At 39.1% G+C, this 17,598-nt stretch overlaps 1 protein-coding gene across 5 annotated transcripts in view; it reads left to right on the top strand.

Moving 5' to 3' along the window:
• LOC121376990 (calmodulin-regulated spectrin-associated protein 1-B-like) overlaps positions 1-17,598 on the top strand; it is a 70,793-nt gene that overhangs the window by 41,487 nt on the left and 11,708 nt on the right. For 2 of the 5 annotated variants that reach the window (XM_041504817.1, XM_041504814.1), the window contains exons 11-15: positions 158-266; positions 3,600-6,450; positions 8,277-8,404; positions 11,611-11,897; positions 16,965-17,021. In XM_041504817.1, coding sequence (XP_041360751.1) covers positions 158-266; positions 3,600-6,450; positions 8,277-8,404; positions 11,611-11,897; positions 16,965-17,021 — 3,432 coding nt within the window. The remainder of the gene's footprint in view (positions 1-157; positions 267-3,599; positions 6,451-8,276; positions 8,405-11,610; positions 11,898-16,964; positions 17,022-17,598) is intronic. The other 3 variants (XM_041504819.1, XM_041504818.1, XM_041504816.1) reach the window with 2 other exon arrangements.

Below are 17,598 nucleotides of genomic sequence, written 5' to 3'. Positions count from 1 at the left end.
TTGTATTTTCAATCATGTTTGGTCCAGCAGGGTTTTGTGATTCAGGCTGGCAGAGAATTTGTACCTTGCTGGACCGAATGCCCACCAGGAATTTCAGCTAATTTTCAACCCCTGTACGTTTGGTAAATTGGGTCTTATATATATATTTGTTTTGTAGATACGTCGCAGTATGCACGACGTGCCCACTCGGTGAGTCCACCACAAGACGGGAACATCATCAAACAGTCTGTTCTAGCCTGGCAGGAACAAGAGGAACATCAACAGAGGTAGTATTAAAATAGTTATTTACACCAACAGAGGTAGTATTGATTTAAGTGTATACAACCACAGAGGTAGAATTAAAATAGTTATTTACACCCACAGAGGTAGTATTGATTTAAGTGTATACAACCACAGAGGTAGAATTAAAATAGTTATTTACACCAACAGAGGTAGTATTGATTTAAGTGTATACAACCACAGAGGTAGTATTAAAATAGTTATTTACACCCACAGAGGTAGTATTGATTTAAGTGTATACAACCACAGAGGTAGTATTAAAATAGTTATTTACACCAACAGACGTAGTATTGATTTAAGTGTATACAACCACAGAGGTAGTATTAAAATAAGTATTTACACCAACAGACGTAGTATTGAAATAAGTGTATACACCCACAGAGGTAGTATTAAAATAAGTATTTACACCAATAGAGGTAGTATTGATTTAAGTGTATACAACCACAGAGGTAGTATTAAAATAGTTATTTACACCAACAGACGTAGTATTGAAATAAGTGTATACACCCACAGAGGTAGTATAAAAATAAGTATTTACACCAACAGACGTAGTATTGAAATAAGTGTATACACCCACAGAGGTAGTATTAAAATAGTTATTTACACCAACAGAGGTAGTATTGATTTAAGTGTATACAACCACAGAGGTAGTATTAAAATAAGTATTTACACCAACAGACGTAGTATTGAAATAAGTGTATACACCCACAGAGGTAGTAGTAAAATAGTTATTTACACCAACAGAGGTAGTATTGATTTAAGTGTATACAACCACAGAAGTAGTAATAGTATTAAAATAAGTATTTACACCAACAGACGTAGTATTGAAATAAGTGTATACACCCACGGAGGTAGTATTAAAATAAGTATTTACACCAACAGAGGTAGTATTGATTTAAGTGTATACAACCACAGAGGTAGTATTAAAATAAGTATTTACACCAACAGACATAGTATTGAAATAAGTGTATACACCCACAGAGGTAGTATTAAAATAAGTATTTACACCAACAGAGGTAGTATTGATTTAAGTGTATACAACCACAGAGGTAGTATTAAAATAGTTATTTACACCAACAGACATAGTATTGAAATAAGTGTATACACCCACAGAGGTAGTATTAAAATAAGTATTTACACCAACAGACGTAGTATTGAAATAAGTGTATACACCCACAGAGGTAGTATTAAAATAAGTATTTACACCAATAGAGGTAGTATTGATTTAAGTGTATACAACCACAGAGGTAGTATTAAAATAGTTATTTACACCAACAGACGTAGTATTGAAATAAGTGTATACACCCACAGAGGTAGTATAAAAATAAGTATTTACACCAACAGACGTAGTATTGAAATAAGTGTATACACCCACAGAGGTAGTATTAAAATAGTTATTTACACCAACAGAGGTAGTATTGATTTAAGTGTATACAACCACAGAGGTAGTATTAAAATAAGTATTTACACCAACAGACGTAGTATTGAAATAAGTGTATACACCCACAGAGGTAGTAGTAAAATAGTTATTTACACCAACAGAGGTAGTATTGATTTAAGTGTATACAACCACAGAAGTAGTAATAGTATTAAAATAAGTATTTACACCAACAGACGTAGTATTGAAATAAGTGTATACACCCACGGAGGTAGTATTAAAATAAGTATTTACACCAACAGAGGTAGTATTGATTTAAGTGTATACAACCACAGAGGTAGTATTAAAATAAGTATTTACACCAACAGACATAGTATTGAAATAAGTGTATACACCCACAGAGGTAGTATTAAAATAAGTATTTACACCAACAGAGGTAGTATTGATTTAAGTGTATACAACCACAGAGGTAGTATTAAAATAGTTATTTACACCAACAGACATAGTATTGAAATAAGTGTATACACCCACAGAGGTAGTATTAAAATAAGTATTTACACCAACAGACGTAGTATTGAAATAAGTGCATACACCCACAGAGGTAGTATTAAAATAGTTATTTACACCAACAGAGGTAGTATTGATTTAAGTGTATACAACCACAGAGGTAGTATTAAAATAAGTATTTACACCAACAGACGTAGTATTGAAATAAGTGTATACACCCACAGAGGTAGTATTAAAATAAGTATTTTACACCAACACAGGTAATATTAAAATAGTTATTTACACCAACAGAGGTAATATTGAAATAAGTGTATACACCCACAAAGGTACTATTAAAATAAGTACTATTAAAATAAGTATTTACACCTCTGTAAACCAGAATTCCCTCAAAACCAGACATTTTATAAAGACCCTTTTTAAAAACCAGTACACAACTTAACCTCTCTAAACCAGATCCCTAAAAAACTCAGACTTTTGTCTTGGTCCAAAGGGTGTCCATTTTAGAGGGGTTTCACTGTATTTAGAGAGGTAGTATTAAAAGAAGTATTTGCACACACAGAGGTAGCATTGAAATATGTATTTGCATTTACATAATCTGATACTGGTATTAAAAGAAGTATTTGCACACACAGAGGTAGCATTGAAATATGTATTTGCATTTACATAATCTGATACTGGTACCAACAGCTTTTATTAAAATAAATCTTTGGTCCCACAGATGAAGTATTAACATTGTTATTTGTATTTACAGATGTAATATTAAAATAATAATATGCACAGAAGGAGGTTGTATTAAAATAATAATTTGCAGTCAGGAAAGTAGTATTAAATAATTATTTGCATCACGGAGGTAGTATTAAAATAATTATTTGCACCCACAGAGATTGTGTTAAAATAACTCTTAGTATTAATGTTATTATTTTGCACCCATGGAGGTAGTATTAAAATAAGTACTTTCACCTAAGGAGGTAGTATTAAATAATTATTTGTACCCATGGAGGTAGTATTAAAATAAGTATTTACACCCACAGAGGTATTAAAATAATTATGTGCACCTTTTTGTTTTCAGTTCATTTTATTTTCATGCTTATATCCAATTAAGGTTGAAACACACTGTCCTGGGCACACACCTCAGCTATCTGGGCTGTCTGTCCAAGACTGGGTTAGTTGTTAGTGGTTAGTGAGAGAGAAGAGGGTGTAGTGGTCTTACCACTACCCATTGAGTCATTAAAACTTACTCTGGGTGGGAGTCTGTACCAAGTTCCGAACCCTGTGCCTACAAGCCTTATGTCCAATGGCCTAACCACAACACTAGAGGCCTTTTTTTTTTTTTTATTTTTTTTTTATTATATAACATTCTTTGAAACCATGCAGATTACATTTATAGTTGATTAGACATTTAATTTCACGGAATTGTTGTTGTTGTTTTTCCTAGGCGGAGCAGTGTTCTGACAGGCCCGAGTGAGGCCGGTGAGGCCAGTGTTCTGTTAGCGAACGTCAGCATCGACTCTGAGCTGTGTCAAAGTTTCGCCGCCGATGAGCTCAACTTTGCTGAACTCGACACCCCGCGCACGCCACTACCAACGCTGCCGAACATCCGCCAAACCGACGGCATGAAACTGGAGAGTGTCACCCCCGGTGACCAGTCTCGGCAGTCGAACCTCAGCGATCAGAGCGAAAGACTCGAGCCGCTGATGCCGGCCGTTCTGAAGCCGGCAAAAGAGAAACATTTAAACCACACAAAGGCGCAGGAAAGGGACGAGATGCCACGAAAGCGGGTGATGTCTCCCACGAAGCCGCGAAAATCCCGCAGTCCGCCCGTCACGGCGTCGCAGCCATCGGAGGCATTTTCATCTCTTCCCCAAGGGGACATAACTGTGGAAGCGACAGTGTCCCTGAATGTGAACTCGTCGCAGCTGACCAATAGCTCATCCGACGAACCGGTCATTGTGACTCCGCTGCCCCCTGACCAGTTGACGCCACGGTTAATTGAGAGTAAAAACACGGATCAGAATGATGTCGGAGGTCGAGGTCAAGGTCAGGGTGAGGAACAGTTCCAGGGTAGAGGCTACGAAGCATTTTACATCAATCCTGATGTGTCTGTTGAAGTTTCGCTCCCGTCTCTGCCACTGCAGACCATCGACAATGAAGTGGCTTCAAGCTACACCATCGTCGACCAGGTGTACACGTTAGAAAGCGCACGGGCTGCTGGGATACCTGTGGTGACGAAGAGCAATGAGACGTCGCCGCTGAGACGCGCGACGTCACGTGACGACAGCATGACCAGCAGCCGGAGCTCGGGAGATTTCTCAGACCATGAGTCGCACAAGATTCACTACGATCACAAAACTAGAGAAACGACGGCTGCTGCTGCTAAGATATCACCCAGGGCAGTTCTACCTCCTCCTGTGGTGGAGGCGAGAAAACCCACACCTGTGATATCCGAAACACCAAAGATTCTGGATCCGGCGACCGAGAAGGCTCGGGCTCTGGCGACAAATTTTGCCAAAATCAAACACTTTAAAGACACATATGGAAATGTTGATGGTTCGGGATTGATTTACATGCAGCAAGGGCAGGACCAGCAGGGAAACGGGCAGATGCCGCTGAAATCGGCGTTCCTGAGAAAGCAAGCCGATGCCGGGAAGAAGACATCGTTTGCGATGCTGCCAAATGAAACAACGTGGCCGATGACGGCAAGGCAGGCATCACAGGACGCAGGGAACGAAATTAATCAGGATGCGGACCAGCCCCTGACCGCGTTGAGGATGAGACTGGACGAAAAACGGAAGGAAATCGAGCGACGGAAACACCGGATGGAGATGCAGCAGAACAAGATGCTGCAGCGACTCGGGAAGGCAGCGTTCATCCGAGTTGTGTCGCGTCACGGGGACGACGCCAAGGACCGGTCCAGCCCAACACCTGAGTTGTCGTCTTCTTCGGCCGCGGGACTGGATGATCGGTTGGGTCAGTTGTCGCTAGACGGCCAGCGGCTGAGATCGCTGTCGGAATCGCCCACTCCCCACAAGTCGCGGCCGTTCTCGCGAGAGGGAATACAAGAGACGATCGACAACGTAAGGAAGAGATGGTTCAAGGACGACGACCTTCTGGGCGGAGTGGCCCGACCTGCGGATATAAGCGAAAATGCCGAGGAGAGTGTCGAACCGCCGTTTGTCGGGAAAGATCCCGCGGCCGTCCGGTCTCAGGTGGATGTTGTTGCCACCGGCGACGTCCCCCGAGCCTCGTCCACCAGCCCCTACCCTCAGCCAATGTCGGACAGTGCCGGCAGTCTGCCCACGTCCGAGAACGGGGCGTCATTTGAAGCTTACGACTCGTCTCTCGATAAACTGAACCAGAGCCTGTCGGAGCTGCAGGGTGAGATCTCGCGTCTGTCCTTGCAGCAGGAGCAGATCCTCAACATGCAGTCGCCACAAGGAGCAGCGCCGGTCGATCCGCGGCTTCATCCAATTGCTAAGCAACAGCCACCTCTTGCCGGTTACCCAGTCCCTCACCAGATAGCGCTGCCCCCTGGGGTTCATATGGGGCAAGGAGGAGGACGTCATAGCCCCGTTGTCGTGCAGGGGCAAGGTCACCAGGATCCAAGACTCCCACCAAAAGTACCAGTGAATCGATCGTCGCCAGAGGTGTTCAAGCAGATGCCTCCAACTTCTCAAACTCTGCCGCAGGCGCGGTTTGCCGACACTTACTCTGTGAATAATGTGCCGTCTGCTAACCAACAGCAGACACAGTTTGCTGACACTTACTCTGTGAATAATGTGCCATCTGCTAACCAACAGCAGACGCGGTTTGCCGACACTTACTCTGTGAATAATGTGCCGTCTGCTCCAGGAAGTCATGTGACTGGTGGCCACGAGGGTGCCGATGGGATGTCGTGTTCGGGTGATCAGGGACACCCTGGTGCTCCGATGGACGTATCGTCAGAAAACGGAGCTGGGGATGACGGCGCGAGTTCTCACACGAGTAGTGGGGGTAACGAAGGATTCTTTGTGTCGTTTGGAGATGATTCGAGCACGCCGAAACGTTCCAAACCCGTCTTGAGTAAAGACAGAGTGAAGAAGACGAATGCCGTTGCTCAGGCGAACAATTCCAACGTTTCAACTCCACCAGTGGAAAATCAGTTAGCAACCATGCGTGGGTCCCCGATAGACGTACAAGGGACCCCAACCATCTCTGTGTACAAGTCGCCAAGGGCAACCAATGACGACTCTCAGAATTCGTCAGATGTAGGATACATTCTAGATGTTTCAGAAGCAAGTCCTCATAAGGTGAGTGAACGTTCAGTCGTAGGTTACCGACAATATGAATGTTCAGTCGTAGGTTACCGACAATATGAACGTTCAGTCGTAGGTTACCGACAATGTGAATGTTCAGTCGTAGGTTACCGACAATGTGAACGTTCAGTCGTAGGTTACAGACATTGTGAACGTTCAGTCGTAGGTTACAGACAATAGTTGTTCAAAGTTAAAAAGTTAGAGCACATTGAATCATTGGCTATTTGATGTCAAACATTGGGTAATTTTAACACACGGTCTAGATATTGAGCTGGCTTTTTAAAAATTTATTTATTAAGTAATGTTACAGATCAAGTTTGACTTTCATTTTTATTTCAACTTATTTTCGTGCTTGTATCCAATTAAGGTTCAAGCATGCTGTCCTGGACACACACCCTAGCTATCTGGGCTGTCTGTCCAGGACAGTGGGTTCGATATTAGTTGTTAGTGAGAGAAAAGAGGGTGTAGTGGTCTTACACCTACCCATTGAGTCGTTAAAACTCGCTCTGGTTGGGAGCCGGTACCGGGCTGCGAACCCTGTACCTACCAGCCTTATGTCCGATGGCTTAACCACAACACCACTGAGGCCGGTTGACTTTCATGGGAATTTACCCATTTTTGACAGAGTTATGGCCCTTGAACTTAAGAAATATGATAGGGGAAAAAAAATTGGAATGCCTCTTAGATATTAGGGTAAAAAAAATTGTATAGTTTTATCATGTACTTTTACAGATCAAGTTTGATTTTCATGGTTGTTTATCCATTTGTCACAGTTATGACTCTTGAACGTAGGAGGTAAGAAAATTGATGCTGTCCAGGGGACATGTATTGCTTTGTCAGTACTCTCAAAATGCTTGTTATTATTATGTTAATATAATAATAATTACTATAGATCCTGAAATTAATGCAATCATAATATTAATGTGAAAAACGTGAGTTTCATGTCATTTGCATTAATAAACTGACATATTTATTTCTGTGTTTTGTCTGTGTCCCACATTAAAAAAAATAAAAAAATAAAAATTCTAATATCTTTATAAAACACAACTGTCCACCGTAGCCCAGCCAGATGCCAGCCACATGTGACGATTGCAGGGTGTTTGGTCACCCTATCAAAAGCCGACACGATCCATCACGTGTGAATGGGTTTTAGCACGCTAATCCTAAGGTCAACCGTTTCTTTGTTTTGATCTCACCAAAAACAACAGGGACTAACAAGGTTATTAACTGACGTGTACACAGACATGTTAATGAATTGATCTCATTGAAGATGCCTGTAATTTGGATTTAACCGAAAAGTACACAGACATTAATTTCATGTCTCATTTTTGTCTGCCCACTGTTACTCGCATTAATTTAGGGACACGTTAATTTAAGGATCTATACAGTATTTAAGATGAACCAAGGAAGTTGCATTATTCCTAACTTTTGGTATCAATGTGACATTAATATCCGATTTTAATATTCTGCTGTAAATTTGTTTTCATTTTGTATTTTTATTCTTAGGGATGTAGCCCAGTGGTAAAGCGTTCACTATTTCTCGTTTCAGCCAGTGCTCCACAACTGGTGGAACAAAGGCCGTGGTATGTACTATCCTGTCTGTGGGATGGTGCATATAAAAGATCCCTTGCTGCTAATCGAAAAGAGTAGCCCATGAAATGGCGACAGCGGGTTTCCTCTCAGTATCTGTGTGGTCCTTAACCATATGTATGACACCATATAACCGTAAATAAAATGTGTTGAGTGTGTCGTTAAATAAAACATTTCCTTCCTTCCTTTTATTCTTAGTGATGTCATTGGTAACAATATTCTGTTTGTAGGTCACTGAACAGGAGATGCTTTCTAAGAAGGACAAATTTGTCGAGAAACAGTTGAGACGGAAAGAAGAACAGGAAAGACGTAGACTGGAAAAAGAGAACGAGTTAATGGAACAGAGAGAAAGACAGAGGTACTTTAGGGCTAGCCCTCGGTGGCTATTTTTGTTTGACAAAAAATTTGCCAATTTCAGTCAAAATATTTTGTTTTTAATCTTGTCCTTTATGATAATATAGTATATGCTAAAATGTACTTATTTTTCAGTTTACGTCTTGTATGACATTGTTTTAGGGTATCTATTTTTTACTAATCTAATAATGAAATGCTGCTGATGTCTTTAGGGCTGGCCGTAGCCCAGTGGTAAAGAGCGCCATATGATGTGCGGTCAGTCTAGGGTCGATCCCCATCGATGGGCTCATTGTAGATGGCACATTGGTATTTTTTTTTTTTTAAACTATGGAAAGTTGTTGTCTGACAATGCAAGGGTCTTGGCTGAAGTCCATAAAATATTAGCTATTCAGGGATTTACCTTGTTTTTCTGAAATGGGGGTCCCTTGGACTCACCTCTTTCTTTTCTGGGGGTCCCAACCTGAAAACAAAGGGTCCCAAAACCACACAAACGACAGAGAGCTGCAGACAACAAATCACGTGTATACTATATGTTTCATTAAAGTAAATTTAACAAGCTGTGTTGTTTTTCCTTTCGGGAAATCAATGTCGGTATTCATTGTTTATTCTTTCAAAATCAACATTTCACTTTGATCTGTATAATTATTTGAACCATTTCCTGCAAGCTAAATGACACTCACAATACCATGCATTGTTTATGAATCGTGCTACTTGTTTGTTAATGCAAATCAGAACATTTAACCAATTTGTTTTATTCGCCCGGGAATTTCCGATTGTGTTTGGCCTGTTGACGAGAAGTTCCGAATGATCGCAAATCCGCGATCTCTTTCCGGAAATTACCAACTTTACCTGATTAAGCGCAGCAAAGGATAAAGACGCAGTGTTCCCAGAGATTAAAACTTTTTGTTTTCGATATGGGGAATCCCCATTTGAATACGCAGTTTATAGGTAGAAAAGAAATAGTGTGTTACACAGAATGATCGATCTTTGATAGTGGACAGGGTTACTGAAAATGTCAGATATTTTATGCGTCCCACGGGACGCAGTATCTCTATTTTTCGGGTCCAGTTAAGTTTTAGTGCGTCCTATACGCAAGTTTTTTGCGTCGTCTGGTAAATCCCTGACTATTTGGCAAATTTGCTGAAAAAAATCGGTCACCAAATTAAACTTTCATTTAACCAAACAGCAAAAATAGTGGCACATCTTTAAATGACAGACAACTGGCGAATTAGCAGTTATTTTTTTTATCCAGCTGTCCTACAGGAATAGCTGGAAAATCATTATTTATTCCATTTTTGTGTATGCAAATCGAGTATTGTCAACCTAGCAAGGTTTTTGCTCTATGGCGTCATACAAGATACATGACGTTATTCTATGTAAGACACTAGCTACATTAAAGCCGCACACCATAGTTCCATCCAGCGAAAATAAATTATAATTTGGTTAATCTACAAACCTGTAACACACTTAGATCACGTTTTTATCAAATGGAGTGAAAAAGCAGGTTTTATATCGATAAATACCATGGGAATCCCCATGTCCCAATTGCTTGAAATAATTTTGAAAGATGTCGCTCGAAGCACAACAATGCCTACGTCACGACAAATTTCACAGATTTGGGGTGCATTCGTTTCACCTCTCCTGGACATGTTCCAACTGTTCTGTCCTGGTTGTATCCCCTCTCCAGATACTGTAAGACTTAGCAAAATTATTGGTTTTAAGGGTTTGTAACGTTTTGTATTGAGACACTTACTTGTCTGAACTTTATTGTTACTGAAAATGTTCACGAACTGTGAAGAAAAATCTCACAAATGAACAACAACAAATCGGATGTTGATTGCGCGAACCGTGCACGAGAAAACAAACCGAACCAAAATGATAACGGTCACGTGATATACCAACGTCTTTGACATTGAAATGGAAATATCCCCTCTAAAAATAGATTGGACCTCGCTTGCTTAACGGGTTTTTTCTCGACAACACGTCTTGTGAAAAAATGCAAAAAATGCATTTCGTGGTTTTACAAACATCAGGATTACTAAAAAGCACTTCAGGTGAATGGAAATGTGTATTCTAAATAATAAAACGTAAGTAAAGTGCAATTTTATTTGTGAAAAATGGGGTTTAATAGCGAAAAACAACGCCGTAATGGTTAACAAATAAACGTAACTAGGGTGTGTCCCTTTAATATTATGTCACATTCAAAAAAGCGTTTCTCAACTTATTCATCAATAAATATACAAATTTTGTATTGTATTTCTTGTACTAAAACAAATGATTTAAAGAGCATGTTTATTGAAAATCAAGTCTCAAAATACTCTAGTCGTGTTTGGCTTATGTCATGTGACCTTTTATTTTGGGTCAGTGACCGAAAATATTGAGATTTATCTAGTCATCATATCTTACCAATGTATACAGTGATTGCTTGCTGATGTGTGGTTGATCTGGGATCAATCCCTGTCAGTTGGCCCATTGGGCTATTTCTCATTCCAGCCAATGCACAACGACTGGTATATCAAAGGCAGTGGTATGTGCTATCCTGTCTGTGGGATGGTGCATATAAAAGATACCTTGCTATTAATGGAAAAATGTAGTGGGTTTCCTCTCTGACTGTCAAAATTACTATATTTGTGACATCCAGTAGCTGATCAGTGTGCTCTAGTTGTGTCGTTAAACAAAACAAACAACAAAACAGTAGTTGCGGGATACTATGTACCGTATATCTTCACCTATGAGTCAAATTGTTTTCACCTAAAATTATTTTATAACTTTGGGGGTTGACTTGTAAGAGGGTCAAAAAATTTCACCCAAAAATATTACTGTTTTGGGGATTATTTTACAAGTTTTATTGTTGAATTATGCCCTGTATTAATACTCAAATATGTTAATTTGACCAAAAAAAATATTTTATAGCCTATTTTTTGGCATTAGACCGGTTTTGGTCATGCGAAAAGGCTTGCGATCTCACTCACATGCCAAGACAGCAGTCCACTTAGTTAAAATAACAGCCATCACTAATAGCAAAAATGTATAACCACCTGTCCTTGTTTCCCCTGGATGGGGGTAGGCACAGTGTAACACGGAATCTGTGAATTTAAAAAAAATAAAAATGAAAACAATACTAACAATACTAACAGTACTAACTACCTGTTGCCTGAGTTTATTTTGAAATCTGATCACTGGCATTAATCATTGTATTATATTTTGTAGGTTAAAACAAGAAGACCAGGAGCAGAAGAAAGCGGAGGAGAAAGCCCGCAGGAAGCAGATCTACGAACAATACCTTCAGAAGAAACAGCAGAAGGAGGTGATGGAGAATGGCGGTGACCGCCCGATAGAGCCGACTCGGGTATCGGAGCGATCGGCCAAGTCAAAAGCACGGCCCAAGTCGATGTACGTCAGGGCTCCCCCATCTGACCAGGAAGACGCCAGCTCCGTTAGTTCCCAAGACGACTCGTCAATGCGAGGACTTGGTATGAAATCGCGGACTTTTGGTTGTAAGTGTGTGCGGCTTTTGCTAGCCTAGTTTTTTTTTTCCTCCCCTAATAATATTCTGTTTTGGCTTATGTTTTATTTAGTTTTTTTTGCATTCTTGTGCATTATGTAGAGAGGTGTGTGTGTATATAATAATATTTAATATGAGAGACAATAACTGGAAGTGATTATGTGGTACAGTAAACGAGAGATCATTTTAAAATATTTTTTATTGTTTTTTGGTTTTTTTGTGTGGGTTTTTCTTTGCTTTTTAAATGTATTTTTGTTTGGGGTAGGGGAGGGGCACATATTTAATAATATCAAGAGTGACAAAAAGTGGTATAATTTAAAAAAATATATACATGAAATTAATTTTTGTCTTTTTTTAGATTTATAAAAAAAAATATATTGGACATTAAAACCTGGGTTTTTTTCTCTGACAACGGTGGTTTTAGATATAACCAAATTTGGTTGTTAACTCTCACAATTAAACTTTTATTCATTTTAAAAAATGTTTGGTCATGTAATGTTTGTTTTCTATAATGATCATTTCATGGCAGTTTCTCCATTGGCAGAAATCTGTGATGTTAAATTGTGTTAGTGTGTAGTTCAAGGTACAGACTGTTTATAGGCTAGGGCACCCACATTATTACATCCATCATTCTGACACTTACACAGGGCTCACACACGGATAAATTTTGGTTTAGCCAATTTTGACATATGTAGAGTTTCCTTGAAACGTATAAAAAGTGGTTAATTTAAAGACATTTTAATTAGGCAAAGACTAAATGTTGTAACCACTTTTATCGATCATAGACAGACCGTGCATCGAGTGAACGCTCTACTACTGGGCTACATGTCGAACACTTTGGGTCTTTGTTACATATAGGGGCGGGATGTAGCCCAGTGGTAAAGCGTTCACTTGATGCGCAGTCGGTCTGGGATCGATCCCCGTCGGTGGGCCCATTGGGCTATTTCTCTCTATAGCCAGTGCACCACGACTGATACATCAAAGGCCGTGGTATGTGTTATCTTGTCTGTGGGATGATCCATATAAAGGATCCCTTGCTGCTAATCGAAAAGAGTAGCCTATGAAGTGGCGGCAGCGGGTTTCCTCCCTCAATATCTGTGTGGTCCTTAACCATATGTCCAACGCCATATAGCCGTAAATAAAAAATGTGTTGAGTGCTGCATTAAATAAAACATTTCCTTTCCTTTCCTTTTTCCATATAATCCACATTTTAGTGACCATTAGTACATTGACAGTTACACCTGACAAAATTGGACTGGATCAAAAGTGAATATTTTTTCCGAGTGTTACAAAATTTGTCACATGGGAAGCATTGTAATTGTTAAGTAGTTATTTATGTGCATGTAGATTGTAAGTTATTTAAATTGTTTTCCTTTTAAGTTGTATTTTTGTCATGTTTTAGTTAAATGTCATAAAATGAGATGTATTATATAATAACTAATTCTTAGTTGCATTAACCTTTCTTACGTAGCGTGTGTGTGTGTCTTAATATAGTAATTAACCTTTCTTACGTAGTGTGTGTGTGTATGTCTTAATATAGTAATTAACCTTTCTTACGTAGAGTGTGTGTGTCTTAATATAGTAATTAACCTTTCTTACTTAGTGTCTGTGTGTCTTAATATAATACTTTTTCTCATTTCTGCATTTGTATTTGCATCTTGCCTGGTTGATTTCTTGAATACATTTTTCTCCATGTCTGTTAACTGTTATAATAACAGTTCATTTAATGTCGGTAAACACTGGATAATGCAAATATATATATCTGTTACAACTTTTTAGAAATTTATGTCAAGAAACAAGTCTTTGTTGAAAACTTTAATTAGATTAATATAACTTAAAACACATTTCTGAATATCAACAGCTCTTTAACAGCTATTAATAACACTACAGCGTTTCTGCCGGAGGGTAAAATGGGTATGGCGCCATACCCAAATTGTTTTGCAGATTTAATTTTTTTAAGTCGATCCTTTGACAAAATTAATGACTCCTATCATTACTGTATGATTTTCTTAACCCTAACACTAAACCTAACCCATTTTCTTTCTGGATGAGGCCCCCCATGCTCCCTATCAACTGCAGTTACATTCAGCACACACATTGTAAATATTCAATTTAATAGCGCCATACCCCAAAAATTACTTCAGGCAGAAACACTGTATTACTGTGTTAAAAAGATCTCATTGTGATTAGAACAGAAAAAAAAAAAGATCCTGTTGTATATAAATTAGTGAGATCCAATGTGCTGTCATATATTTCTGTGTTACTTATGCAGATAGATTTTTTTTGGTTGGTGTTGGGATAAGAGTAAGGAAATTCTAACTTGAAAGAGAAAACATTTTGACTGAAATGGTAACTTCAAGCTAAACACACTGTGTTGAATTTACAAAGCCTGTTTTTCACTTGGATGCGTGTAACTACATACATTTACAAAGCTTAAACACCTGCATTTAAGAAAGACAGGTGTTGTAAATTTCGACCCGATAATTGTTGTTTCATTCTAACAAGTGGAATTTCCTGATCTGCACTAGGCACTGCGTTATATTTTTCTTGCCTACCGAACTTGACTTACATAACAGAGTTGACATTTCACCACAGCTACGACAACAAATGCCATGATTGCCCTCCTTACTTGCTGTTGTGTCACAAAACACTTAATGCTATAAACAGCAAGAAAAATGCTGTGATGCCCTGCCTGGTTTTCCAATGAGCCCTTCCCATATATTCTATGATGTATATGAAAGATAGTAAAATTAATTATCATTGGTATTATGATAAGAGGCATCCGTATCCAAGAAGAGCCCAAATTGATAGAAAGTAAGTTGCCTTCATGTTCAACTTTACCGGCCTCGGTGGCGTCGTGGCAGGCCATCGGTCTACAGGCTGGTAGGTACTGGGTTCGGATCCCAGTCGAGGCATGGGATTTTTAATCCAGATACCGACTCCAAACCCTGAGTGAGTGCTCCGCAAGGCTCAATGGGTAGGTGTAAACCACTTGCACCGACCAGTGATCCATAACTGGTTCAACAAAGGCCATGGTTTGTGCTATCCTGCCTGTGGGAAGGCGCAAATAAAAGATCCCTTGCTGCCAATCGGAAGAGTAGCCCATGTAGTGGCGACAGCGGGTTTCCCTCTCAAAATCTGTGTGGTCCTGAACCATATGTCTGACGTCATATAACCATAAATAAAATGTGTTGAGTGCGTCATTAAATAAAACACTTCTTTCATGTTCAACTTTAGAAGGAAAGCTTTTTTCCCTGGTGCCCCTCCAACTTGGCTTGGTGCCTGAATTTCTGTTAGCAAAATACGGCAACAAATTAAAATTCTACCCCTAACATAACCACACAAGTCCACACTTCTAATGTTAAATAAAAAGCTTATTATACAATATGAAAAATGTTCAATGCACTCATTCATGTTTTAAAAAAATAAACTTTGTTTTAACTTGCATTTGGTTGCATAAACACCGAAGTGTTTGCAGTGTAGAGCATGCATTGATGTGCCGTGTTTCTTATCTAGCAGTGTTCGAGATTAAATTTTTTGGCCAGTATTCCAGTTGGATACTAACATTTCAAAATCTGGTAATCCCACCTGAGAATTTAGTATTATATGGCATCCCGGTGGGATACTGGGTTTTTGAAGTCTGGTATCCAAAATTAAATTCTGGTATCCCCGGGATATCAGGATACCGTTAATCTCGAACACTGTCTAGTGAATGTAGGCTCTTTGGTAGGCAAGAAATATGTAATGCTAAATAACACTAATAGACTACTAACACTAGTATCATTCCTGGTTTTTCTATCCTGTGTAGTGAGGGAATAGAAATAGTGACCACCATTTACGAAACTAGATGAATTTTGATACAATGAAACACATATTGTTTGTGGGAATAATGAGCTTGACCATGCCCAGGGGTGGGATTTAGTTCAGTCGGTTGAGTGCTCGTTTGAGGTGCTTGCATCTCAGGATCGAACTACCTCAGTGGATCCATTCAACTGATTTTTTTTTTTTTCTAGTTCCACCCAGTGCATCACAACTGGTCAAAGGCCTTGGTATGTGCTTTCCTGTCTGTGGGAAAGTGCATATAAAAGATCATTTGCTGCATTGGGGAAAAATGTAGCGGGTTTCCTCTGATGACTACGAGTCAGAATTACCAAATGTTTGACATCCAATAGATCAATGTGCTCTAGTGGTGTCGTTAAATAAAACAAACTTTAACTTTAACTCTTGACCGTACCCCTCCGTCAATTAAATCTGAAGGAAGCGAAATGCCGCACTGTTCAGTTCAACAAACTTCCCCTCTTGCACTGATTTTATTTTCAAGAGTGCAATTTCCACTCCGCACCATTTTGTAATTCTCCACTCTTATGGTCAATGAAACGAGTTCATTGATGTAAATTAAAATTGATTATGGGTAATAAATAGGATATCATATCAAGTTTAAAGCTCGTATATAGCTTTATCATGTTCTGTTACAGATCAAGTTTGACTTTCATGGCAATTTACCCATTTTTCACAGAGTTATGGCCCTTGAACTTGGGATATATAAAAAAAATTGTTTTCCTGTTGTTTTTTTGCAATGCTTGTGAAGATATTGAGATGAAATTTTGTATGTACTGATACATATCTGGTGAAACCCCTCTAAACCGGACACCCTCAGGACCAAGTAAAATGTCCGGTGTTACGAGGTATCCGGTTTAGAGAGGTTAAGTTCTGTACTGATTTTTAAAAAAGGACCGTGAAAAATGTCCGGCTTACAAAGGGTCCGGTTTTGAGAGGTTTCAGTGTATGTCAAATTTAACTTTCATGATGATTTACCAATTTATGGCCCTTGAATTTAGGAGATATAAAAACCTTGCTGGGGTCCGGTAGAGGACATGTATTTGCTTTAGCAGTACTCTCAGAATGCTTGTTTTAAAAATGGTGGCCACTAATTTTAGTTCCTGCATGTTTCGGTACCGAGGAAAGGTGTAGATAATTTTCTTTGGACCCATTCATTGATTTCATGATTTCTTCTCCGTCTGTTTTTATTTTGTTGCATTGGTTTGTTTGCTTGTTTCAGCATCCCCCTCCTCTCACTATCGTATTGGTTCGACTCGGGGCAATATGAGAAAAGCAGGTTTGTGCTGGGAATTGTGATGTGTGTTTATTAATAGAGCAAAAGAACAGAGGCTTAATGCTGAGTTCGAGTGTGCTCGAAAGTTGTTATTTCCGAGTTGTAAACTCGTAATTACAACATGTTTGCATTTGGATGTACTTGTAAGATTGTAAGTTCAGGTCTAGTGCTTATAAAACTTTTTAGAGTCTAGTCTCAAGACTCTTAATAGAGTGAGATGAGAACGTCATGACAACGCCATTCAAACTGTATGTGTATGACACTATTTGAGATTGAGTCTGGACTCTTAAGCACGGGCTCCGATTTCTTGAAAATGGTCAACAGTAATGATGTATTTCACTTACAAATTTAGCTATTTTCATTAATAATAAAACAAAGTATCTTTAAAATCTGTTTAAAATAATTCTGCTTCATACATCTCCAATTAAAGTTTATAATATTTAGCTAATTTGTTGACCTGAATGTTTGAAATGGTGCGAAAAAATATTACAATACATGTACGGCCTCCCACCACTTTTGCACCGATCGATTGTTGTCGATTGGACAATTTCGGTGTGTACGTTTATGTTTTTTATCATCA

This window comes from Gigantopelta aegis, chromosome 7 (assembly GCF_016097555.1).
Source record: "Gigantopelta aegis isolate Gae_Host chromosome 7, Gae_host_genome, whole genome shotgun sequence".
Taxonomy (NCBI): Eukaryota; Metazoa; Mollusca; class Gastropoda; order Neomphalida; family Peltospiridae; genus Gigantopelta; species Gigantopelta aegis.
The sequence above is the reverse complement of the archived record's forward strand: the minus strand, read 5'-3'. Positions and strand labels throughout refer to the sequence as shown.